This window comes from Heliangelus exortis, chromosome 9, assembly GCF_036169615.1.
Source record: "Heliangelus exortis chromosome 9, bHelExo1.hap1, whole genome shotgun sequence".
In the NCBI taxonomy this organism is placed as follows: Eukaryota; Metazoa; Chordata; class Aves; order Apodiformes; family Trochilidae; genus Heliangelus; species Heliangelus exortis.
The window spans coordinates 21,790,845-21,816,831 of NC_092430.1; the positions used below are offsets into that span (position 1 = coordinate 21,790,845).

Sequence of the window (25,987 nt, forward strand, 5' to 3'; positions counted from 1 at the left end):
TTCCCTCCCTGCCAGCCCTGCTCCTGGGACAAACAGTGATTCCAGACAGGCAAAAAGCTACAGTTCTGTGGAAAAGAAACAACAGACAACAAAGCCTCTTATTTGCATGCAAAGCAAATGCACTCACATAAACTGCAGCCTCCTCACACCCTGGGATGGGTGAAACCCCATCCTTTATTAGCAGCAAGATGGATAAATCAAGCAGACAGCTGAAACATCTTGTGCTTCCCCACTCCTCAGAAAAAAGAAAAAAACATTAAGGAGGCTTGTTTTATGCAAACATAAATAGTTCACCCTCTGGGTAAAATCTAGCAACTAAATGGTAAAAAACTCTGCAGACCACTAAATTTAAGCTGGTGTTCTCAGCAGCAGCATGCAAGGCAGTTGGGTACAAACCCAAAACAACTGAAAACAACCCAAGATGGATTGCAGCTTCTGGAGAGCTTAAAGACCTCAGTGAGGTGCTGCTCCTCTGGGAAGTACCATTTCCCTCTGTCCTGCTCCTGGGTTTTGCTCTCCTGGATTTCAGTTCCATTCACAGGGGTGAAGGTTCTGGCAGGATTTGGTGTTAGTTTTCTGTCCTGAGGGTGAAAGGTAAAGTACCACAGCACAAAAATGGTACCACCACAGATTTTCATGGATTTATTGGCAGAGAGAGAGAGAGAGAGTGAGCCTCTAACAAGACCTTTGTAGCTTTTATTATATTAATTTTTCTGCCCAGGTAGTGGCAAGCTGTTTCAGATAGGTGCCAATGGATAAAAGAGAGGCAAATGTCTAAAAAGTAGATCAAAGTTGGACTGTGAGAGGGTCTGGAGAACTGTTATACAGCCAAATCTGCAGGAGCAAGAGGTCTGAGCAGCAGAGGGAAGGTGGAAGGCAGGGGTGGTATCGTGGTACCCCACAATGATGGGTACAATTTTGGGTGCTACAAGTATGTGCTAAGAGGACACAAAATTCCCTTTCTGCTGGTACCAACCAAACTGCAATGGGCCAGAGGTGTTGACAGCACCAGCCTGCAGTTCAGCCCTTTGGGTTGCAATCCTCCTGCAGCCCCAAGGAGTGAATACAGCACAAATGACCCTGGACCCACACACAAAGGTAAATCCCATTAAAACCTGGCCACACGTACAATTATTTCAGAAACACTCCCCAATATGTCCTTTACTCGCACACCCCACAATCACAGTCTGAGGATAGTGCAAAATGCTGAGGGTGCTCTCAGCTAGAGCCCACCAGGGTCTTAAAAGCTCTGCAAAACAAGATGCAATGGAAGTGGGGAAGCTTTTCTCTTTTGCTCAGATTTGGTCAAAGGGAAGCTCCCGAGTTCAGCTGCCCACAGCTCTGTGTAGTGCCCACAGACTGAGCAAAAGCAGCCAGGGAAAGACAGTGAATGAGAGGAGGAGCCAACAACCAAATGGAAAACATGGGGACTACAAAGGAGAGCAGCTGTAGCTCTAAGCCTTGCTTTCAGGCAATCAAAGAATAAAGGAAGGAAGAAAAACAGAGGTTTCAAAGCCATTGGTTGTGAGGAGGGTCATCAGCTGGCTGCACTTTGGCTCCAAAGAGGCTTTTTCTGCTGTGTGCTGTCTGGGGTGACGTGTGCTGGCAGAGCAGCAGGAAGGGAACAGAGCATCAGGTCATCCTGTGATCAAACCTTCTGCTGACCAGCAGTAACCTGTGAGAGGTTTTCCTGTTCTTGGTCAGGAAGAGAGGAGCTGCAAAGAGACTGCTGAAAGGGAGGGATGAGAGGGAGGTAGAGCTAAGCTAGGGAGAGGAAAGAGCCTGGGAAGGAACTGGGAAAACAAACAGTGGAACTCATCTGGAAAGCCACAAGTAATACCATGGAAATTAGGGCAGGAAGGGAAATCAGAGGTGACCTGTGGTCCACTCTCTCACCCAAAGAATGGTGGGCATCATGGTTAGGTTTATCTGGGTGGTGTTGATGCTTGCAGGTCCCCAGAAAGTCACTGCCATGGTTCCTGCTGGGGTCACTCACACCGGGCAAAGAGTGGCTTCTCCAGCTGACCCCAAGCTGAAGGATTTATCCCTTTCACCTTTACCACCAGATAACAGAATGAACAGCTTCTCTCCACTCCAAGCACGCCCTGCTAGAAGTTAGACCATGCAGCTGTAACAGAGACTGAAATCTGATCCCCACCAGACACCACTGGAGACAGAAACCATCTTGGATTCAATATCCAAATGGTATCAGTACAGATACAGGGCAGGAGTGTTTCTAGAGCAAACCATCTAGCAAGAATCAAGAAATAAAAATGCAACAAAGAATCATCTTGAGCACGAATCTCAGATCTCAGAAGCAGCTATGGATATAAAATATAAAATCTATCCTGCACCTGGTATCTAACTCCTCCCAGCCAGGCCATGCAGAGGGCTGGACAACATGGCACGCTGCACAACATGAGGCTTTATTTCAGTCCTAATTCTGCCTGTTCCAGGATTACAGCATTAGCTCCAAAATCTCAGTGTGGCTCAAGGAGAAAACAAAGTGGGGGGTTCCCCACTCTGCTGGAGGGTCCTCGGAGTGACAAAAACCCGGCTCTGGAGGAGGCAGCCAGGAGAAGTATTTTTCAGCATCCAGGAAAGGTATTTTTCAGCAGACAGGCTGTGAGGCCGCCCGCAGGACACCTGGGGCAGGCGGAGAGGATTGGATGGGTGGGGGTGGGGGTCGTGGCCTTGAGGCTGACAGCCCTGTGCAGGGAAGTCTCCTGGGACCGGCACGGCTCGACCCATGGGTATTGCCGGGCGGTCACATGCGGCGGGCGGGGAGGGAGGGGGAAGCGCTGAATAATTGAGGAGCTGCAGCGCCCTCCTCCCTCCTTCCCTCTCTCCATCCTTCCTCCTCCCTTCATCCCTCCCTCCCTCCGCCCTGCCTGCGCGGCCGGGAGCCGGGGCCGGCGGTGCCCAGCGCAGCCCCCCCGGTCCCACCCCCGCCGGCTGCAGCAGCGCGGCCGCCCCCGCCGGGGTCCGCAGCATCGCCCGCCCCGAACCCGGCGGTGAGTGCCCGAGGGGAAGGGAAAAGAAGGGAAGGGAAGGAATGGGGATAGAGAATGGGGAAGAGGAGATGCGCTTCCCCGCGCGGCCACCTTCCTGGCCCGGCCGGGGAGCGGCTCGGAGCCTCTCGGGGTGCGGGAGGGGGAGGGGGCAGCTGCGAGGCCGGTGCCCCGCGGGGGAGGGTGAAGGCGACGAGAGCCCAGCCCCCCCCTCACCCCCGCACACGGGGCCCGGTACTGCTCCACTCAGCCAGGGGTAGACCCCAGGGACCGGCCCCAGAGGACCCCAGCCCGCTCGGGCATCCCCTCTCCCCGAGCGGGCTCTGCGGTCCCGTGTTTACAAAGTGCCGGGGCACTCACTGGAGGGGAGGAGGTGAGGACGTCAGGGCTGACGGGCAGGGGATTGATAGGAAAGAGGAAAAAAAACAAAGAGTGAGAAGAGAAATACCGGGTGGCCCGACCGGAGGGACAGCTTTCGCTACAGGTTCCGGCACAAAACACGTGAGGGAAAGGTCGGGGAGCTGCGGGCAAGGGGGGCAACAGGCGGAGAGGAAACCCCATCGGGAGAAAGAGCGAGAGAGAAGAGGAGGCAGGCCCGGACCTGGGGTGCTGGTGGGGTCCAGGGCTACCGGGGTGTGGGGGGGATCCGGAGGTGCGGGAGGGTCGGGTCACGCGTGGGGCGGGCGGCTGGGCGGGCGCTGTCCGCGGTGCTGAAACCCCGACGGGGCGGCCCCGGCCCGGCCTCCCCCCTCCCCACCGGCCACCCCGCTTACGCCAAAACTCCCTCTGACTTGGAGGCTGGTAATGGAGTTAGCTTGCTTTTTACGTCATCCCCGACCTCGGTGCTGTTTTACTCATTCCCCAGGGGTATTTTTGAATTGTCTCATGCCAGCCGGCTGCTGGCCTCAGCCCCTGGTAGGTGTGCTTCAGCATCACCCTCTTGAAAATTCTGATCTCTGCTCTCTGGACCACTTTCCAGCTCAGGTTTTGTGGCCTGTTAGATGCAAGTTTATACAGACAGACTTAGTCCCTTCCTGCCACAGGCTGAAGTGAGAGGGCTCTAATATAGGGGCTTCTTAAATCAACACAGATTTCAGGCAGGAGTAGGAAACATTACTCATACCGACCCCAGAGAAGACTTTTGGCTCAAGAGGGCCATGCCTGATTTAATCTAGCATATTAGCTAATTAATCTTCCCAGTATCCCTGAGTAGTAGGCAAGTAGATTTTAACATGCCAAGCCATTTGTTTAATTGCCCAAAAACTGTCATGAGACTGGAAGTCTGATTGCTAAAGATATTTAGATGTGTTCATTTTGTTGGTACACATTGCTGAGGCGTATTACCATAGCTGAACAGCATATTGTAAACAAACAAAAAGCCCTCAAAGAAGCCAAGAACAATACTAAAGCGAAAAGTTACTTAGCTTAAACTGACTTAATTACCTGTTCTTAAAACGTGCTGCTCTGTGGGGAACCCTTGTTGCATGAGAACAGAGAAATGAAGGGGTTCTTGAAGGGATCCAAGGCCCAAGTGCTGTTTCCTGCTTTCATCTGTCTCAAGTGCTGAACTTTGCCAAGAAAACAGAGAGTGATGAGTAGTGAATGATGCCAGCAAAGAATCCTAAGTCCTCTCCAAGTAAAGCCAAATCTACAGCACATAGTTGAGGGACAGGGCGGAGGCAGTGTCTGCAACAGGACAAGTATTTGAACAAGACCAAGGGGAAAAAAAAAAAAGGAAAAAAAAAGGTCTCATTTAATTGCTACTCAGTAAGGAGAGATGTAGGAAGGACATTTTACCTCAGCTCTTGGGAACTGATACTGCTAGGATACAGTAGATATCAACAAAAATGACATTAAAATCAGAGGTGGGGGGGAAAGGAAAGGCAAATCCTGTCAAGGACCAGAGGAAGACCCTTCAATGGAGGAACTACAGCACATGAGCACCTCCCTTCAGTAAAAAGAAGGGTGAAAGTGACTTGATTATTGAATCTAAGAGCCTCTACAGAAATAAATTACTAAGCAGTGAGTTACTCCTCCCTCAGCCAGGGAGGCACAACGTGAACTAGTGCCAAGATGCTAAAGCCAAACCATTCCAATTTAAGTGAAGGGTCACTTTTACAAACAGTGGAGGGCTGATGACCTGATGAAGGAGCTATCAGAAAGCCTGCTGGATTCTCCATCTGTTTATATCAAGATTTGATGTCCTCCCACAAGGTGTGATGCAGCCAAAACAAGTCACCGTGCTCCCTGCAGGAGTAATTGCCTGGAAACTATGGACTTAATGGTAACTTTGATCCTTCATTCCCCAAGTTAGGCACAGGGATGTACAACTTTGCTCCCAGGTGCCCCAGCCTTCCCTCTGGACAAGTACAACATTCCCAGCAGGTGAGATTTTGCTTAGGTCTAGACATATCTTACCCTTCTCTAATTTTTTAGGATCATATGAAAATTCAGTCTTTATGGAACTTCAGAGTCTCAGATGTGATATTATCAGAAGGAAGGGATTCCTGCCAAAAATATTTTCAAGCATACATATATATAGGCTGCCTTGACACTACTTCCTTCTTGAGCACAAGACAGGCTGTTTTCTCTGCTCTGAAATCACACACATGTAATAGGATTTCATCCATCTTCCTTTGAAGGCAACAGGAGTTTTTCTAGAAAACTCGTTGAGAAGAGGATAAACTCTCATTGCCTGAATTAATGATTCTCCTGTGAAGACCTGCAACAATTTGAGCTATTGGGACTGCAAGAACTAACACTAAAAATACTATCCTAGAGTCTTCATGAAAAAAAAAAGACAGTGACAGAAAATCAGAATATATATATGTATCAGAATATACATAGTCCCTCAGACTTCTTAACCCCCAAATAATACATGGTTTGCTTTCAAAGAACCTGAGCTATCCAGATCATCATAATGATTAAGTTTAACCAACATGTTGGCTAAATTAGGAAGATATTTTAAAAATAAGGATGAAAAAAAGAATCAAACCCTTCATCTGTGTGTGGCACTGGGATCCCTATGTCACACACACAAAAAAAACCTGTAAGGAGATGGGTAGCATTTGTGTCTTTCATGTTGATTAACATTTTGTCGGGGTTGTATTTTTTTAAATCACTCCCAGATTGATTTTCTCTATCAAATATAAAGTCATGCTTGGACCCAAACTTGTTATTCTTGTGGTCTAAGGTTGCAAAAGGAGCTAGAGTCAAGAGATAACCGTGGGCATTTTAAAGCTGTTTTCCCTGGTTGAGGAAGCCTGACCAGAGTCTCACCTTGGTCCAGGGTAAGGCTTCTGAACTCAGTAAGCCAAACAGGAGCAAATTCCACCTTAGATCCACCAGCCTAAAACATTTTCCATTCAAAAGTGATGAGATGGAGCTAAGCTGTGGTTGTCAGCTGGAAACTCCCTTCTCCTACCAAGCAATTTTTCTCCTGTGTGTGTTTTCTGGGCTCCTGGGTTACCAGCCCTGCCTCTAGACTGTGCAATCCTCAGCATCGGGCTGGGTGCCCCAGCAAGCATTGACACTGCCACCACCCCCTCCCCTTTTGTCACCAGGCTGGAACATCCTTAAATAAAAACCTATTTTTCCCTGCAATAAAACTGTCAGAGCAAAGCCCAGGCACTTACACAACAAAGCCAGCGAGGTGGAGCCAGGCAGCATGTGACTCTGTTGTTTCTGTTCCTCTGCATGGTGACTGTATCAATAATTTACTGGAAGACATGAGACCATAAATCTACCTGGGAGGTGAACAGAAAAAAAAAGAGCTTTTGCAGAGCAGGGTTTTCAAGCACTGTGCCCTAATTCTGAGAGGACAGAGTCACAGGATCAAGTGGTTTGCTGCCTACGGGGTGATGGGTTCCTGCTGCCAGGCTACAAGTATCTACAGGAGGTATCTGTGTCAAAATATTGGGTAAACATCTCTAAAATCAAATGTGTGGGTTTGAGGGCAGCCATATCCACAGCCATATCCCTGTGGTGACACCAATAAGCTGGTGGTGTTGCCTACTCTTTCTGCAGGTCCTCATCTCCCTCTGTGCAGGCTGGCTCTTACTCAGCCAGGTTTTTTAAACCTGAAGATGGAGACAGCCCCTTATGTTGAGACAGGATTTGCATCTCTGGCCATGTTCCTCCCACAGCACCATGATTAAAACATGGCTTTAAACATGTGCTTGAGCATTAGGGAACCAAGTCTTAATGATGGACCTGTCGAGTTGTACTAAATGTACTGTGGTGCTCAGCAACACCCAGGTGGCCTCCAGGTAGGATTTGGGCACCTTAGTCTGGTAGTGAAGGAAACACCTGCTTCTGCTGCCTGTCCTTCATCCTCAGCTGGAAATAGGCAGAGAGCATTGGTGTCAGGTCCTGTGCCTGCAGCAAGATGCTCAGGAAACCTCTGGGTATGTGAGCACCTGGGTGACATCAGGTGTGTTCCACTCCCTAACCAGCTGTGGAAGCAGCAGGGACCAGGAGATGTGCAATTAATAACCAGGGTCACCAGCTCTGCACAGAGTCAATGAAGACAGCAGGAATGTGTCAAGTTCCTTTGGCTGAGAGCTTTGGCACAAGAACTGGAGCAATAATAGTCCAGGGCCTGTGTCCTCTGCCCCCCATGGCAGAGCTGTGCTTGCCAGGCAGGGCAGCAGACACCACGGGGAGACTCTGCTTAGCTGGGGAACAAAACTTGTTGCCTGTTGGGTTTTGGGGTCTCACCTGTAAGGGAGGCTAAGAGCAAGGATGCAGTTACCTAAATGCTAAGCTAAAACTTTCCTCATGCTGATTCCCTTCCTACATGAGGACATCTCCAGGCAGTGTGTGGTGCACCATTCAGGAATGCTGTAACACCCTCATTTTTATGCTTTTTAAAGAAGGCATCGTTCCCCATTTGATTCTGCTTCCCTGGTGCCACCCCAGAAGCTGATTTAGTGTTAGATGTGCATTTGGGGCTCACGGGGAAATGTGGCAAGCCCTGGTGTTACTCACCCAACACACTGCTCGGGTGTCACGCTGCCTCTCCCTGCCTGATGACAGTAAATGACTAAACACAGAATATTTATTCTAAACCATCTTCTTTGATCATCTCGCACTCACATTACTCATATAATCAGTTGGGTTGAAATGCAGGATTACTCATGTAAGGCAAGGATTTTTTTTTTTTTTTGTCTTTGTGAATAATAATAAGCAGCCAAACATGTAATAAAAGCAGCAGGATTCAGCTGCTATTCACTTCCTCACGAGTGCACTGAATCTACCTCACACTTCTGCTGAGGAATTTCGTGACACAGGCTACAACCAGCCAAATTACCCTGAAGCTTTAGGCTGCCTTGTTCATATGCAAAAAGCCCCACTGATCTGCATGCACTCCTCTGGCTTCCTCTGAAGCCTTTAGCAGGCTCCAGGTTGAAAAAAGTCTTTCCAGCTTCTCCTGAGGAAAGGGTTTCTCTGAGAACATCTCCTGCATTAATGAGCTGAGAGCCAAAATCATGGAAAGGGGGCAGCCAGGCATAATCAATTACATTTGTATAACCACTGATGGACCACGATAAGTAATTAATGAGACCATGTGCACATACAAAAGAGAAATGCTTTTGAAAACCAGCAAGACCTGAACTGTGTTTGTAAGCCTACTGGATTGAAAATCCTACTGGAGAGAATCCAGTCAGAAATGGGGCTGGTGAGAGTCAATGTTGAGAGGGGGAAAAGCAATTTCTTAGTAGGGAATAAAGAAATCTCTATTAAAAAAAAAAAAAACCACAAAAAACCAAACAAAAAAACCCCAAATCTTACAATCTTCAAAATTAATAGACTTGACAATAATTAATTTTTAGATCCTGTATTTGGTATACAGGTCATTATTTTTTTCCCCTTCTTTGGGTGCCAAAGCCAAAGTGTTAAATCAGCGCTTTACTGCAAGATTTAATTTGTGTTTTTGCCACTGAAATTCAACATGCAATTCAGAAATTAAATAAGTTGTCACACTGATTCATCAGCCTGACTCTCACAACAGTAAAAATCCATTTTGTTTAGAGAGAGCCTCACACATTAATAAATAACCCGTTCTGTGAATTACATCAAATGAAAAAAAATCTCTCGTGGCTGGCCTGGAGCAAACCATGATGACTTTCATTCTGTGGTGTAAAAATATGGATCCACAGAGGAAAGAAAAAGGCAGCACGGCCCAGTAATTACAGAGATTTCCTTCTGCATGTTGTTAAAACACAGACAGCTTTTTACAAGAGTATAATTCTAGAAGAGAATCTGTAACATGGATCGAAACATCTCAGCGATAGGAAAGCAGCCCTTGTCAGTACAGAAAATGTGTGTTTCATCCAAGCAGCTATAACTGGAAGTATTTTCATATATGTACATATATGAACTTTGCCCCAAAGCAGGAAAAAGCCCAGAGCTGCAAACAGAAGGCAACCACCTTGCTGATGCCAACAACAACACAGCAGACAGACAACTCACTGTCACCCAGAGATGCTGCACTGGCAGGAAGGTGCCTCTTGCCCCCTGTGACAGCTCAGGGGCTGGAGCTATTACTCTCAAAACCAGAGAAAGGGTTGCAGGAGTCTGTGCCAGCACACGGGATGGATCTTGGTTCCTGGGCACCCACCTCATTGTGTTTTAAATACCCAGATTTCAGAAGTCAGCACGTTAGTCCCCAAAACAAGCCTGAGCACCCAGACCTGTGAGCACAACTTTCTTGGCACTTTCCTTTACTTGCCTGTGCCATGGCTCGTGACTGTAAAGGATGAAAGAGGCCATATCTGATGGTGTTGGGTATAAATACCTTTTTTTCAAATGCAAAACCACACAGCCACCACAAACGAGTGCTCAGAAGAGCACAGAGCCATGAGGCTCCTTCTGCAGGTACAGAAGCAATATTGCTTCCAACCAAGTAGAAGCTAGAGGAGCATTCACAGTTTTTAGTGTGGTTTCTCTCCTGCTTCCTTAGAAAACCCAACTGAATTAACCACTCTGGCACTTCTGTAAGGTCACTGCTTTCTCCATTTCCTTGACAGAGAAACAAATTTAACTCACTTCATGTGGTTTCCTCACTGGTGCAGAGGGAGCCCATCACAGCAGTTCCAATAAGTTCCTGGTTCCCCATCTCCTGCCCAGCTCTCTCACCTATTGATTTGCCATTTCCCCACATTAGCAGCAGCATTACATTTTTTCAGGCTTTTACTTTTCTATCTCAAGACAACAGTGGCAAACCAGACCTTTTTGAAAATGTACAAATTGGTTATACCTTTTTCCTCTGTAATTCCCTTTTTTTCTTTTTCTTTTTTTTTTTTTTTTTTTTTTTTTTTTTTCCCCTCTGGTGATTAAATAGCTTTTTTGCAAACACAAATGGAGCACTTCATGCATTTTGCATTACTTACAGCTTGGCACTCACAGACTGTTGTATCTGTCATAAATACCTTCCACTGAGCCCTCTGCTGCTCTGCACCATGAGGAGTTGCTACATGTATGGAAAGGACAGAAAACAAAGGGAAAACCTAATTTTAAGGCATAGGACTCCTTTCTATGGGCACAAGGGAGAAGACCAGCAAAAAACCTGATGTCTTGGAGAGATGCAATTACTGTCTATGGGAAGAGGCTGCACCTGCAGGGATGCTCATGAGCATCTTAGAAAAGGCAAGTGGTACATTAGGGTTTCCATCCCCTCCAGGCTGTAAGAGCCAAAGTTGCTACCTCCAAATCCATCCAGCTTCAGAGTTGTTTCCCACCAGATGCTGATCTGATGCTCCAGAGGATGCCAACAGATCCTGGACAAATTGCTTGTGAGGCTGGCATGTAATTAACACTGGCAAAGTTCAGAACAACTCGACATCAAGGGATCTGCTGGGCTTCACCATGATGAGCTGATTTCACCTCTGAATGTGTTACTTCAGCTCCCACCTCATCCTCATCCAGGCAGGAAGATGAACCCTCAGCCACCTCCTCACTGCTTCCCTTCACAGTGCTCAAATCCTAAAGCAGACTTTTAGCTTAGGAAGTGGGACCCAGCAGCTGGAAGACTAAAAAGAGCTTCAACACCTCATTCATCCTTCCCACCACCTTTTCCCTGGTTATTCAGACAGCCCAGCCTCTCCCCAGAGGCCACAGGGGTTAAAACATCTCACCTCTGAAAGCTGGGAGAGGCAAATAGATCTTCTCTATCTACACGCTAATTATTTTATTGGGTTACATTTCTATGCTCTGTTGACTCTTCCTTGCACTAAGAGACTGGAATCCAAAGTTTAAGGATTCCTGGGAGCTGGTTGTGGATGCGTGGCACCCTTGCTTGATATCTTTGGCCAAGATAAGTGTTTCCTTTTTTATTTTGCTTATTTGTTGAAAGCAGATAATGATGTTTAACCATCTTACAGCAGTGCTAACTGTGGTAAAGCACTTAAAATAACACAGTTGGAAGCAGCAGAGAAAAGTGCTGCTCAACCCCGTTTTGCTATGAAGACAAAAAAAAGCCACACAATCCCTGAATAATACTTTTTTTTTTTTCAAAGTTAAAACAACCTGGAAAATGGATTTTAAGCCCAAAATGTATTGGTAGCATAATTTAGTGAGACTTTTACTTTAAATTAAACACAACTCCGCTTCGATTGCCTGAGGAGAGGTAAAAATAGAAAGATTAAAAAGAGCCTAAAATTGGCCAGATTGTTGAAACTGGATCCAGGTGAGCTGGACCAGCCGGGACCAGCCGGGACCAGCCGGGACCAGCCGGGACCAGCCGGGACCAGCCCTCCTCTCGGCTCCGTGCCTGCCCCAGGGCGGGCTGCTGCTGGAGACAGCTCCAGCTCGTCCAGTTGAGCCCAGCTGGGGATCAACCCTGCAAAACCAAGCGCAGGGAACTCCAAAGAAAATTGCCTTTGCCAGGAAAACATCAAACGTGAGGAGCAGCCCCGGCAGGAGGGATCCCTCCGGTCGGCGGAGCTGCTGCCCGCATCTTGCGTCACTCCGCTGACGTCATTTCTCTGCCTGCCCTGGGAGCGGTGATGATGCAGGTCTGCATCACCATTTCTGAGTTAAACATTAAAGACAGAGGCAGAAACGTCCCTGCTCCTCCTCCCCTTTTTCTCTTACCCTTCACAGTGGTTTTACTGCCACCTCTCCTGTCCCCTTGAGCCTTTGGAGCAACCTGTCCCCCGGGGGTGCTGATGCTCCAGCCCCTATGTGGAGTGAGGAGGGGGTCTGAGGGCTGTTTTTCCTGCAGTGTAAACATCTATCACTGTTCCTGAAATCATCACCTCGGGGGCTGATAAGAACCTGCTTCAGCCCCAGATTCCTGAGGCTCATTTACCCCGGGCAAGGAGGAAGAGGCTTTCTCCATAAAAACTCCTGCAGCAAACTGGGCATTGCTGTCCCCCATTCTGGGGCTGTGCCAATCCAGCTGCTGATGCTGTATCAGCAAGTTTTTATCTCCAATAATTACTTCTGTGAGCCATGAAAACCAGAGGAAATCCATTTTTTCCTTTTAACAAGTGCCCCTGCCTGGCTTTCCCATCAATACACCAACAGGAGCTCCCTTCTGTCATTCACCACCATCCACATTCAGTTTCTTCTTGGTACCAGAATTTTTTAAGAGGGTTTTGCTTAAGGGTGCTATGGACACCTGGATGGAGGGGAATCACTAACAGAAAAATCAACTAAGCCATCCCAAAGCACAGAGGAGGTTTTGGGATGCTCCTGTCACTGGAGCTGGGGGTTACGAGGATGCTGCACCAGCAGCATGGGGCAGAAAGATGCTTTACATCAGGAATAATTCAGCACCAGCCCAGACACTAAGGAAGATCCACGCCTGTAAACAGCAACGCCCCTCCTTTTGGCTTGATTGCTGTTTTAGTTAATTGACCCTAATGAAGAAGAGTGTTTGGGTACAAACCGCAGTCACTAACAAGCACAGGGTGGCAGCAGCAAGAGGCAGTTTGGGAGAACCAACCGTGACAGCCTGATCATGGAGAGCTGCACAGCTCCAAAATCCAGCTCTAGATCCCCACATCCAGCTTGAAACTCCCCTTCCCCTCGAGCCCCTGCTCCCTTGAGCTCCCTGGGTTTGTAATGAAGAGAGCAGATCAAAACCACAAATGAAAACTCCTTCCCTCTCACCATGTGCTTCCAGCCAGCTGGGGTCAGTGGAGCAGAGTAAAACCAAACCACCTCTGCCCCATGCAAATGGTTTCCCATCCCCGAGATATTTTTTTATGGCTTCAAGTGGAGTGGAAGGATGTTTTCCAAGCTACAGAGCAGCAATATGCTGATCTCACTTCAACATCTGGGGTAGTTTCGAATGATCGCTTTAATTGACTACAGCATCAATTAGAGAGTTATTTCATTTGAGATGTTTTGAGGGTTGTTGTTTTGGTTTTTTTTCCCCTTGGTGGCACAGAAGGGGTTGTATGAATCCCAGGGCTATGCTGGGCTGCCCCATGGCAATGGGCAAGAGGACAGGGTCCCAGCCTGGCCACAGGCAGCTGAAGCAGCTCAGCAGCCTAAATCTGGGCACATCACAGATCCACCAGCCAGTTCCTGCTTTCAATTTAAATTGTTTAAAATATTTAAGGTTTTTTTATTATTTTAGCAGTTTAAAATTATTTCTGGACAAAGTCTGCCCTGTCTTCCCTTGAGGTTCTCCACAATGCTGGTGAGAAAGTAATTTCTGTACCCTGACAGGCCTTGAGAATGAACTGGGCTGTCTAAATGCTCATTTTTTTTTTCATTTTGGGCAACTCAGTAATATTTCTGTGGCTGTGGATCCCTCAGGTGAGACCAGAGCATACACCACCCTTCCTAAACCCTTCCTTAGCCACCCATGGACACCACAGACAAGATGGAAAGTTGTTGATCTCCAGTCTCATCAGTCCCAACCCCCTTAAAACACAGGGCAGATCTGTCCTTGCCAGAGCACACAGCTGGGAGTGGGACCAAGGATCAGCCCACAGCCTTGACACCTCCATCCCACCTCTTCTAATGGCCCAGTGGCTCCTCTGGGACAAGCACAACTTTCCCAAAAGCTTCCAGGAGTGGAATTAAGAGACACTCTTCCCAATCCACTCTTCCCAATGTTCATCTTTTCTCATAGTTAATCACCCCATTTTGTTTGTTTAGCCTCAACTTCCAGACATCAATTCTCATCACGCTTTTCTTTGCATGAATTAAGACCTGACTCCTCAGTAATTATTTTCACCTTGCAACAGGTTTTTGCCATGAGGAAACCAAGGATGGAATCACTTGGGAAAGACATTCTCTTACAGTACCAAGTACAGGAGGAAATCACACAGACATAAAAATCTAAGTGGGAACAGATCAAAAATCAGGCAGGTGCTTCTGCCCAGCTTCTTGGCTAGTTAGGTGCAAACCTAAGTGTGGCAGCTTGAGTCTATGAAACTCAACTAGGAACATCTGTACAACTTGAGGAATTAATTAATTAATTAATCCATCTCCTTCTTGTGTTGAGAGCCCCAGAAGTGGACAGAGGGCTCCAGGTGGGGTCTCATGAAAGCAGAATAGAGGGGAAGAATCCCCTCCCTTGGCCTGCTGCTCTCATCACATTTGGATAAAAGGAGGATGAATTTTGGTTGGTGCCAAAGAACTCCTCTTTGCTTAGAGGAGTTCTTTCCCCCCATAGCCCTGGTGAAGCAGAGCCACCCTGCCCCAAGAGATGCTCAACCTCATCCTGGCTGGTGCCCCATTCACACAAAAACCTTTATTTAATCCAGAAAGTAAACCCTACCCTGCAGTCCAGCCCATGCCATGAGCCACCTAACTGATTCCTTGAGCAACCCAGTTTATATTCTCAACCCAATGATGCAGATTGGCACAAGAGCAGTAGCAATTTTCCCTTTTTATTTTTATTCCTCACTAGAACATCCAGCCTTTCAGTTTGTGGTTGCTCAAGGGAGGGGAAAAAAAAAAAATCAGCACAATTTGAACTGCGATCAACCAAAACATGAAATGGATGCTGTGTTTTATTTAATAAGCTCCAGCAACACAAGGCTGGAGTATACACAATGTAATTTGTTTTGGATGTAAAGATGGAAAAAGAATTGTTTTGTCTTAAGGCAATTATAAAAATAAAAAATAAAAAAATATTTCTGTATTAGCAAGAAGGAAGCTGCCAGGGTAAAATTCATATGCAACAAACTTTTTTCTTTCTTGGTCTTCCCTTATATTAGCATTCAGAGATTGTTGATTCTGGTTATTTTCCTGACAGTCAAGAAGTCCTCCCATGTCCCTAGGAGGTCATTGCTGCTGGTATCAGGAGCTTGCCTGAGAATTATGCAATTTGCTAAAAAACAGCAGAAATTGAGGAGGGAAAATGGCAGTTGCTAAATAGTTCTTGAAAGCGTGACTCAAGTCAAAGAGCACAGAGAAAGAGCAAAACAAGATAATTTCATTATTTTTAAGACAATCTCACAATCTGGAGTCAAAAGGCAATTTTAAGGCAGTCTTAAAGCTTCTGCTGAGCAACTCTCCCAGCTTGCCTCAACTCCCCAGGAGCCAGTCCCCAAAGCTTGCTGCAAGTACTCCAGAAAAACAACTCTTAATTAGAAGGGAAAACAAAAAAAAATGTAGCCCTAAAAGAGTATATAAATAACCAAAAATGAAGTGATAAATTGAAGGAAGAAACCACACCAAAAACTCTTTTTAACCACACCTGAATGAGCAGCCCCCTTTTAAAGTATTCCCCTTTAGGCTTCAGGGGGATGAGGGTTGCATACAAAAAAGAAAACCCAACCAGAATATCCGGAGAGCTGTAGGAGACAACTTCTGTAGCACCAAAAAGATCCCCAGCTCCTGTAGGAGCCAGCCCATGGTGCCCAAGCCCCACAGGCAGCTGAGCCCAGCACAGGACGTCACTGCTCTCCACACACTGGACACAGGAGCAAAGCTACTGTTCCAAATTCCCTTTTTTGGGAGCATGGGTGAAGCACAGCAACATCCTGTGGAAGGTCCCTGCATGGCCCAGCACGGAGCTGCTGGGCTGCCATGTGGTGCCAGCAGGAGCATCCCTGCTCCTTGGATCCGCTGCCATGCTTGGACTTCCCCAAGTGCCACCAGCACCTTGTGCTTATACATAACCAGCATTGCTTTTGGTAGCAACCAAGGCATGTAAGAGGCATTGAGAGGGTATCATGTCCCAGAGCTGTATTGATAACTGAGGTTAAACCCATGCAGACAGAGACCAAAGGGAGCAGGGCAGCTCTGCTGTACAAGACAAATGGGGATGGAGCAAAGAGATTTCTCCAGAGAAATTTTGCAAAATCTTCCCTCAGCCTCTAAGGCTCTTCCAGCCCTGGAGCCCAGCCAGGAACCAGCTCAGGGCCCCTTTCAGTTCCTCCACCTGGAGCACATCCCTCCTCTTCCATCTCCCTTGCCGCTAAAAACCGCTTTCCTCTCTCTTGCAGCTGGTCCACCAGCACGGGAGGGAGATGCGGCCTCAGCCCTGAGCTGGTGTTGCCAAAAAGACCCTTGAGCCACCTCCGTGGAGCCCAGCAGCAGTCATGAGTGGCTTCTTCTCACGCCTGGACCCTCGGCGGGTGCCATGGGGGGCAGCGGGCCGTGCCCTGCGCACCCGCGTCCTGCGCACCAAACCCGTGGAGTCGATGCTGGAGGGCACGGGGACAGCCACCACCCAGGGCACCAGGCTTGCCAAGGTCCTCACCACCCTCGACCTCATCTCCCTCGGCGTCGGGAGCTGCGTGGGCACCGGCATGTACGTGGTGTCCGGCCTGGTGGCCAAGGAGATGGCGGGGCCGGGGGTCATCGTTTCCTTCATCATCGCTGCTGTTGCCTCCATCCTCTCAGGTGAGTCATGTGGGGTGGGTTCTGGGAGGAACACACCGTCTCCTACCTCCCCTGGCTCCATTCCTGGAGCCAGCAGCACAAGCTATGAGTGGGTGATAGCTTCTCCATAACATAAAACACCCTTTCACACCAGGCTTAGCCAGCTTATGGGGTGCACCGTCCCTCACTGCCCAAATGTCAGGCCAAGCGTTGTTCTGGAAGCCAGAACCCAAGTGCAATTATCCCTGGTGAGCTGTTGATAACTTCCCCAAGGATGGAGCCTGTGGTCAGTACAGTTTAAAACATCAGGAGAGTTCTGGAACACGTGTCCTGTGCAGAGAGCACAGCCAAGTCACAGCCTTGGAGCAAGAGCTCAGCATGGCTTGTGGGACCTCCTGTCCCACCAGGAAAGATATCAGTGGCTTGGGTAGGATGGGGTCCATCTGGGACATTGCTGATAGTTAAACAATTCCTCAGTTAGGATTGGAGTTGATTTTGTTGGCTTCCACTCACATGGGATCAACTCCTGGACTTTCCAAACAAAAAAAAAACCCAAATGTGGAGAGAGAGGAATGATGTATTTTAGTGAAAAGCTGGTCAGTTCTCTCTCCTCCATAGGAACCCAGCTGAGCATATGGCTCAAGCTGCAGTTCCCACATGGAGCCAGGACTGCTGGCATTTGTCCTTTCCAGATCAGTGCTAACACACTGATGTGATGTTCCCTGCTCAGAGGACTTTGCATGCTGTGTCAGTCTGGTAGCCAGCTTTTATCTGTGGGCTGGAGGACGAAGCCTGAGTAAATGGCAAAGGGCTTTGAGAGAAAACAGGAGCAGCACATGCAGCAAAATGTCCCTGCTCAGCTTTTCAAGTCTCTGGGATTTTGCAGAGGGGTGGAAGCACATCATGTCCTTTCCCTGGAGGCTACAGGGCTGCTCCATGGAGATCCCACCAAAGTCTGTGCAAGTTTGAACCCCTACACCCCCACAGAGGCACAAGCCTGGGGATGAGTGTCACGCTCTCCCCAGAGCAAGACATGAAGGGGGTGATGACCTTTAGAGGTCCCTTCCAACCCAAATTATTCTGTGATTCTATGAAACCCCCGGTGATGCCAGCCGGGTACAACCACACTGGCAATCCTGCCTCCTCCTCCCCAGTTAGACCCAAATGACAAGGCCACTGGGACACATTAACCACTGGTCCAGCCCAGAACAAGAGCTGAGAGCATGCTATGACATCCATGTGCTATGACATTTGAGATCCCAGGACACCAAACCACCCATTTTTTTAACCAAGGCATCAGCATCTTCAGCCTTTCCCACCTGCCCCCTTCCTCCCCTCTGTGAGGATTTCACTGCCCACCACCCAAACCAAGAGCAAACACAGCCTGGGTGGAGCTCATCTGAAATAAAATTTTAAAAAAACAAACCTTGCTGTCCTCCAAAAGAGGCTTTTTCACTCCAGACACCAGCCCTGCTCCACAGGAGGGAGCTCCTCCCGCCTTGGCCCCCAGGAGCTGCTTCCCACTCAGCTTTCATCTCCTCTTGCTTTTGTAGGCCTGGGACAGCATTTTGGGAAGGATTGGGGTGTTTTGACAGGCTCCTCATGTCAGCCCTGCTGCTGCTGCTTGTAACAGCAACACGGGGCTGGGAAGTGATGCTGAGGAAGAAATTTCAGCTCTGGCATCATGGTTGCTCCTGGGCTACCAGGTTCTGAGCTCAGGCAAGTGTGCCCAGACAGATTTTAAGGAGTTTCTTACACTTTTAAAGCCAGGTGGGCCCTCTAGGTTACCTTGATTTGTTGAAGATCAGGGAGTGAGATCCCACTGCCTGCGTATTGAGGCCAGGAGGGGTTTGCCTATAAAATCCCTTTCCTTGAATCCATTCAGTTCCCCTGGGCAACACCAATGGGAAATCCCTAAATCCCTCCATGCTGCTGAGCCCAGTAAATATTCAGATAAGAATCTTTCTAATTTCATCCACCCAACAAACTCCAGCCATGCCTGCCCCTAGGTTTAAGTGCCACAGGTACTTACAGGCATAATGTCATTGATTTAACTGATAAATTAAATCAAGCTCTTTCATTCTCTCACTGGAGCCTCCAGCTCTCCAACAGAAAGGTTTGCCCAACATCTCTCCACAAAGCCTCTGGCACAGGGGACACTGTAGACTGTCCCCACCAGCTGCCACCACCAGCATTCCCCTCTCTCACCCCATCTCCATCACAACCCCCCTTTCAGCAAACATCAGCTGCTTGCATCTCACCAGCTCCACTGCCCTCCTCTCAGTTTTTTCCACCAGCCTTTGGTCATCTCCTCTCCTAAAATAACCCAACCCTGTTGATCACACTCTGCAAAACCCTTACTGGGAGCTCAGGTGAGGCTCAGGTCCTCCCCAGCAATGGTCCCCAGTGGGGGCTGCCTGGTTTTGGTGCCAGGCTGAGCAAGAAAAGAAGAGATTCTCCCACAGGAACTTCTCTGCAGCCCCAGCAACCCTTGGTAAGGATTTCCAGCACCAAGCCACAGAATTTTGGAGAAAATCACCATGTTCTTACCTGGTTCCCATGGAGAAGCAGGCTCAAGCCCCAGCCAGAGCACACAAGAGAGGAGGGGAGAGCTGTGCCCCAGGAGAAGGGGTGGGATGATGGGCTCCAGCTGTGGCCAGTCATAGGCTGTGATGGAGAAACTAGAGTCCTTTTTATAAGGAAGCTTTCTTTATGGAGCTGCCTTTTGCATACCCACACACTGTGACCACAAAACACAATGGATTGGCTCTGTGCCTGGCTGAAAATAGGATTTTGCTGGGCACCTGCCTTGATAAATCAGCTGCTCTTGTTTAAGGAAAGATGGTTCCTCTGGATTCCTTGCATGGTAGAAAGAATTCATTTGTGTTACCTCCAGGCTGCTGAACAGCCTCTCCTTGAGGCTTGTTTCACCTGAAACATCACTCCCATCCTGCCAGTGCCCCATGGGATGTCTCACCAAAAGGGAAGTTCAGCAACCACACCACAACCACCATCCCCCAGCACACCAAAAGCAAGGCAGCAGCCCAGAGGGTGCACTGAGCTGGGTGCTTGCATTTTTGTGGCCATCAGTTTTGTGGCCCAGCAGCTGTTGCAGTGCTGGAGTTTAGAGTTTTAAGCCAGCAGGTTCCTCATGGTCCCTCCTCCTGCTTCACCAAGGCACTGCTCACCAGCAAGGATCTCCCCTGGGCAGGTCAGGGTGTCCAGAAGGACCCCAAGACACTACTAAGGTAGAAACCTCTGCCCCATGTGCATGTGCTGTACAGAAAGCTGCTGGCTGTTCACCTCCCATCCCCAACCAAGATAAACCAGAGAACGGAGAGACCAACCAAATCTGAAAAATGAGGACTTGCAGACTGGATCTTAGATGGGAAAATGGCATGGGGCAAACTGCTCAGCTGTGTTTCTGTCCTTATGAATAATGTCAATAAGTGTATAAATCAGACCAGCTCAGTCACTGTCACAGCAATCACACAGGAGACCTGGTAGCCAAGGAACAGAAACGCTTTGCTGCATCAGATCTGCTCTAGCAAACAGCCACCCTGCTGGTTGGTGTTCTGCAGAAATCTGCAATCTATTAAAGGGAAAAGAAAAAGAAATCTGTCTCCAAATTCCAAGAGTCAAGGCAGGGAGGGTGTTCCCAGCCTCCAGCAGCACCCTGGAGCTGGGCTGGCTGCGAGGGCACTGGGAGAGCTGTATCCCTCTGGGTACCAGGAAATGGGGTCCAAAAAAGCTGGGGCTGCAAAGGACTGACTGAGTAACAGGGTGTAATTATGTGGTTGCAGTACAATAATGTTCTTATATTATTCTTATTAATAACCATCATAACAAGGATGCATTTCTGATGCAGCAGAGATGAGCGAGGTAAAATCTGCCCCTGATAAGCTGTGATATTATCTGCACCTAGATAAAACCTGTGCCTGAAATAATGATAATATCATCATTTTTAAGCAGAGAGCAAAGAGCTGTGAACCCAGTTTCTGAAGGAGGATTTGCAGCACGACAAAGCAAAGTGGTTTGATGAATGCCATCCCATGTGGCCAGTGGCAGTCAGAGAGGGATGGCAGATCTGGCATCACATGTCCCCCAGACTGGATAAAACATGTTATGATAAAAAATTTTCTTAATATATGCTGATACCAATTGCAGATATCCACAACGTGTTGCTGTAGGCAATGCACAGTGAAAGAGCACCCTTCTATTTTGGGATCCTGGCAGAGTAATTGAAAACTCAAATATTTGATACGTATTCATATCTTTGCCGTTATCATTCTGTATCAGTAACAATCCTCTTTAAGCCTTATCTTGTCATTGGCTAAAAGCAGAGCTGCCTCCAAGAAAGATTATATGATTTTTAAAGCCATCCCAGAGAGAAACCAGATACTTGTCCCCATCAGGGCAGCTCTTTCATCAATCATTCAAGCCTGAAGTTATCTGTGACTCTCTTACCTTTGCTGACCAATGCATTTTTCATCAGCTTTGAGAAACATCTCTCTGTGGGGAGGGAGGGTCCCCAGAGTCTCCCAGTGACATCTCTGGGTTTCTGATGATGACCACAGCCCTGGCACCTCCAGACAAACCAAGTCAGTTTTCCCTTTTCCTTTTCCAAGCACATTTTCCTTATATTGCTTCATCTTTAATTTCTCGAAACAGGCGTTTGCTACGCCGAGTTCGGCGTGAGGGTCCCCAAGACCACGGGCTCTGCCTACACCTACAGCTACGTGACAGTGGGGGAGTTTGTGGCCTTCTTCATTGGCTGGAACCTCATCCTGGAGTATCTGATAGGCACAGCAGCGGGTGCCAGTGCCCTCAGCAGCATGTTTGACTCCTTGGCCAACCACACCATCAGCCGCTGGATGATCAGCAGCGTGGGCACCTTGAATGGATTAGGTACATCCTACCCCCCTGGCTGTCTCTGTTAATTAAGGCCTGAAAAGTAATTGGAAGCTCGTTCAGAAGGCAGACATGGATGTTAGGCTTTATCTACCATCCGTCTGCCTCGGGTACTTTGCCTTTGATGTTGGGTTCATAGATGGGATACAGGATCCTTTGAGCCCCTGTGGGGATGAGCTGAAGTTTAGCAGAATAAGCAGTAAAAGGAAAAATTATTTGAGTATTTGAGTATCAGAGCCTAATAAGAACACAGGATCACTGCACACAGTGTAAGCACCCTGCTCCATCCCCTTAAAGCACACATTGGGGATTCCAGGCTGATGCCTGCGGTGCTGCCATGGAGAAACTCAATCCTGTGGTGGTCCTACATGCCCAGCAGCTCCAGCAGCACTCCATGGTTCTTACCAGTAAGTGAAACACCTAGCTGTCCTCTAGCTGTTCCATGAAAACTTAATGTCTGCTTGATTTTTAATTACTATTTGGCATATACACATTATGCAAGCTTGTTTTCTGCCCTCTGAAAACTCCTAACAGTGCCTTGAGGCACCAAGATTTATCCCCTTAATAAAACAACTTCAGCTGGAGGAGGCAGGGTGTCTGGAGACCACCTCTGCAGAGAGGTCAGGGAGATCTGTGAAGCTTCAGAGTCTGAAAAGCATTTGTTAAAGCTCCCATGGAGTTTTTGGAGATGCTTCCACAGCCTCTTTTCTCTTACTCAGGGAAAGGAGAGGAGTCATACCCTGACCTCCTTGCTCTGGTCATCGCTGTCATTGTCACCATCGTTGTGGCCATGGGGGTGAAGAACTCTGTGGGGATGAACAACGTGCTCAATGTCATTAACCTGGCAGTCTGGATCTTCATCATGATTGCTGGGCTCTTCTATGTCAAAGGTGACAACTGGGCTGAAGGGCAATTCCTGCCCTTTGGATGGCCGGGGGTAAGTCTGGGGACATGAGGGACACGCAGCATGTAAGGAGTGGCACCCACCTGCCACCCACCCAGCTTTGCTCATGGTTTATGTGCCCTATTTCCACTGCACCCTGCTAAACCCACCTGTGCTTTGGCTAGGGACCCCCTATTTCCACCCCGTCAGCCCTGGATCCAGACCTCCTCACTCCACCAAACCCAAAGGCTTTGACAGTGCTTTATCCATAGAAGAGAATAAACCCAGAAGGTGTCCAAAATGTTCTTCTAGAGAGCCAGACTCCAGGGGAAAGTAGACACCAGGAAAGTAGACTCTGATTTGCCCTGCAATGAAGCAAAACACAGGGGCCATCTGAGACAGGGTGCTCAGGAGGTGCTGGCTCTGCCTCTGCTGAGGGGGAGATACTTGTGTTGGCTTCTTTTCAACACCAATGTTCTCAAGCGTTTGTTTTGAGGACTTCATAATGCCACCTGCCAGTACTTATTTTATGGATGTTCCTTCAAAGCTTACTGAGAATTTGGACATATTAGGCTTTTTTAGCTTGCTTGCACTGGTTTTTATCCAAGGATGAACAGAGACTGAAAATATCTCAGCTGGCCTAAGCCCAAGATAATTTCTCAGATTTACAGTGCTTAACTCCGTCGGGGTTTCATGCAGAAAAATAAGCAAGAAAGTAAAGTAAACCAAGAATCTCAGTTATTGAAAGGGTCCCAAGCTGCCATCCAGTCCCTGCACCTCTTCAGTAAATCAATACCTTTCTGCCAGAGAAGAACCAGGACGAGGAGAGCACTGAGGGTCATTTGAGAGCAGAGGATTGTGCTTTTTGTGCCATGCAATAGGGTTGAGAAGGACGAAGCTCCACTTCAGCTCACCAAATATCTCCTGGTAAAAAAAAAATAAAAATAAAAATAAAAATGTAGTTTTAAGAGATAAATACCCAAACCACATCAAACCCATAAGCTCTTCCCATCATTTGCAGTAGGCTGGTTGTCTCCCAAATTGTTTGCAAGAGTAAATCCACCACAGCCCAAGTAGGAGATTCCCAAGGACCATAGGGGAGACTTTAAGAAGGAATTGCAGGCAGTTTGCTGAGGTGAGTTTTACCATGTGCTCCAGCACCAGGCAGCTGAGCTGACAGACATGAGGGTGGTACCCACCCACCTACATGTACCTGTGGGCTTTACAGCTGCAAATTATCCCCCTCACAGCCCCACAGCCTTTAACCTGCTCCAGTTCTTCTTTCCTGTAAATGTCCTTGCTAATATTGTTACCTTTGTTGTTTTTTTTAAAATCCCATTAGAAAAAAATAACTAAACAGTACAAATAATTCCTCATCCAAGTGCTCCAACATGTGCTCCTAACCTGGCTGTGGGTTCCAAGGCAAACAGAGGGTGTTTGGGAAGCGGTGCACATCTGAGTGCTGCTGCTCTCTGCTAGCAGGTTTTGCTGCCACATCTTGCTAAGAGGGAATGTGTAAACATGCTCCAAATCCCTACTAATATGAATGGATTTGGGGTGGAGGGTTGTGAAAGCAAACCTAAAACTGGTTAATTGTCCCTTCTGTGGCTGCCAGGAGCTCCTGGCAGATCTGGGCACTGCACAGGTTTGTGGTGCACCACGAGGGAGGTGCAGATACCCCCACTGACTGGGGCCACACATTGACATCTCCCTACACCAAACCACTGAGTTTTGGATGTTCCCAGGGTCAGTCCCCAGATGGGAACACCCCACCTGACATGTACACCCCGTGATGTGCCCCGCTCAGCCCATAGCTCAGGCAGGGCAGAACTGTGTTCTTTCATTTTTGCTTGGGTTCCCTCACCCTGGCTGGGTGCTCAGGTGCTCCATCCTCCACTCAGGTGCTCAAAGGGGCTGCGACCTGTTTCTATGCCTTCATTGGCTTCGACATCATTGCAACCACAGGAGAAGAAGCAAAGAATCCCAACACCTCCATCCCCTACGCCATCACAGCCTCGCTCGTCATGTGCCTGACAGCTTATGTGTCTGTAAGTACCAGCTAGAGATACCTAAATGTACATTGAAATATGTGTATATGTGCCATACAAATAATATATGCAGTATATCCCATCCAGGCGTCTCCCCTCCCCGTGAACCAGGGTGCCAGTCTGACCCAGGGACAAGGGGATTTCTTTGCTGGGAACTGGGACATCATCTGTGTTTCCCTGTGACATCCTGCCCAGGCTCCCCTTGGCCCCAACCCATTTTGTCCCCAAACTCCTGCAGAGATCCCTCTGCTGGCTGCAGGGAGATGGTTGCAGATATTTTTTCCCCTTATCCCTATCTATAGCTTTTGCATCCAGAAATGGAGCAAAGCTGAAGGAGCAGCAGCATGGCAGCAACCTTTCTCCACAGTTTTGGGAAAAGTAGCACTGACTCTGCTGGAGATATGGGAGAGGGTCCAAGTTATGAGGGGTGGTGGGCAGGGATGGCCATGCAGGAGAGATCCAGCTGGTCTGCAGCCCAGTAAATGCATATCTGTACTGGGAGATTTTCCCTGTGAAAGAGCAAAACTGAGTCACAAAGAAGGAATAATACTGTTCTTATCCATTCAAAGAAACTCACCCACTGCCTCTCCTGCAGCACAGCGAGCTTCCTTCAAAACCTCTTTGGCCCAAATAGCTCAGAGTGTTGGCCCAAACAGGATCAGAGTGTTGCCCCAGGTGATGCCATCTTGGGTTTGGGCTTGGCCCATGGGGAGTGCATGAGTCCAGCATTGCTGAGCCCAGACAGGAACGTGGCCAGTGCCAGTGTTACTGACCCCACCATGTCACCCTTGCATCTCCATCCCATCCAGGTTCCAGGTGTTGCCTTCAGAGTCCTTACCTCTAGCATCTTGCCTCCCCCCCACAGGGGACCTAGGGATATAACCCCAATCAAACTTGAAATTTTTTGCTTTTCCACCTTTGAGAAGCAGCCCCTGTGCCCTGCAAGCCCCCAGCTGACACCCATGTCCTGCTTCCTCTCACCTTCCCCAGGTGAGCATCATCCTCACACTGATGGTGCCCTACGACGCCATCGACACCGAGTCCCCACTGATGGAAATGTTTGTGGCCCACGGCTTCTACGCAGCCAAGTTCATCGTTGCCATTGGGTCTGTGGCTGGGCTGACTGTCAGCTTGCTGGGCTCCCTCTTCCCCATGCCAAGAGTCATTTATGCCATGGCTGGCGATGGGCTGCTCTTCAGGTCAGTCATGCCAGTGCTGGCATTTATTTTGGTTCACCTTGGGACCCAGAGGGGAATTGTGCTGGGAGGGATGGGGACTGCTTGGTGCCACTGTGAAGGGAGCTGTGGGCATGCACCAAATAAAATCCTGAGAGGGAA

At 48.4% G+C, this 25,987-nt stretch overlaps 1 protein-coding gene across 1 annotated transcript in view; it reads left to right on the forward strand.

Moving 5' to 3' along the window:
* Positions 1 to 2,931: 2,931 nt before the first annotated feature.
* SLC7A14 (solute carrier family 7 member 14) overlaps positions 2,932 to 25,987 on the forward strand; it is a 29,252-nt gene continuing 6,196 nt past the window's right edge. Inside the window, exons 1-6 of the mRNA XM_071752672.1 lie at positions 2,932 to 3,014; positions 16,430 to 16,829; positions 21,480 to 21,716; positions 22,439 to 22,656; positions 24,504 to 24,650; positions 25,641 to 25,849. Of these exons, the coding sequence (XP_071608773.1) occupies positions 16,526 to 16,829; positions 21,480 to 21,716; positions 22,439 to 22,656; positions 24,504 to 24,650; positions 25,641 to 25,849 (1,115 nt within the window). The 5' untranslated portion in view covers positions 2,932 to 3,014; positions 16,430 to 16,525. The remainder of the gene's footprint in view (positions 3,015 to 16,429; positions 16,830 to 21,479; positions 21,717 to 22,438; positions 22,657 to 24,503; positions 24,651 to 25,640; positions 25,850 to 25,987) is intronic.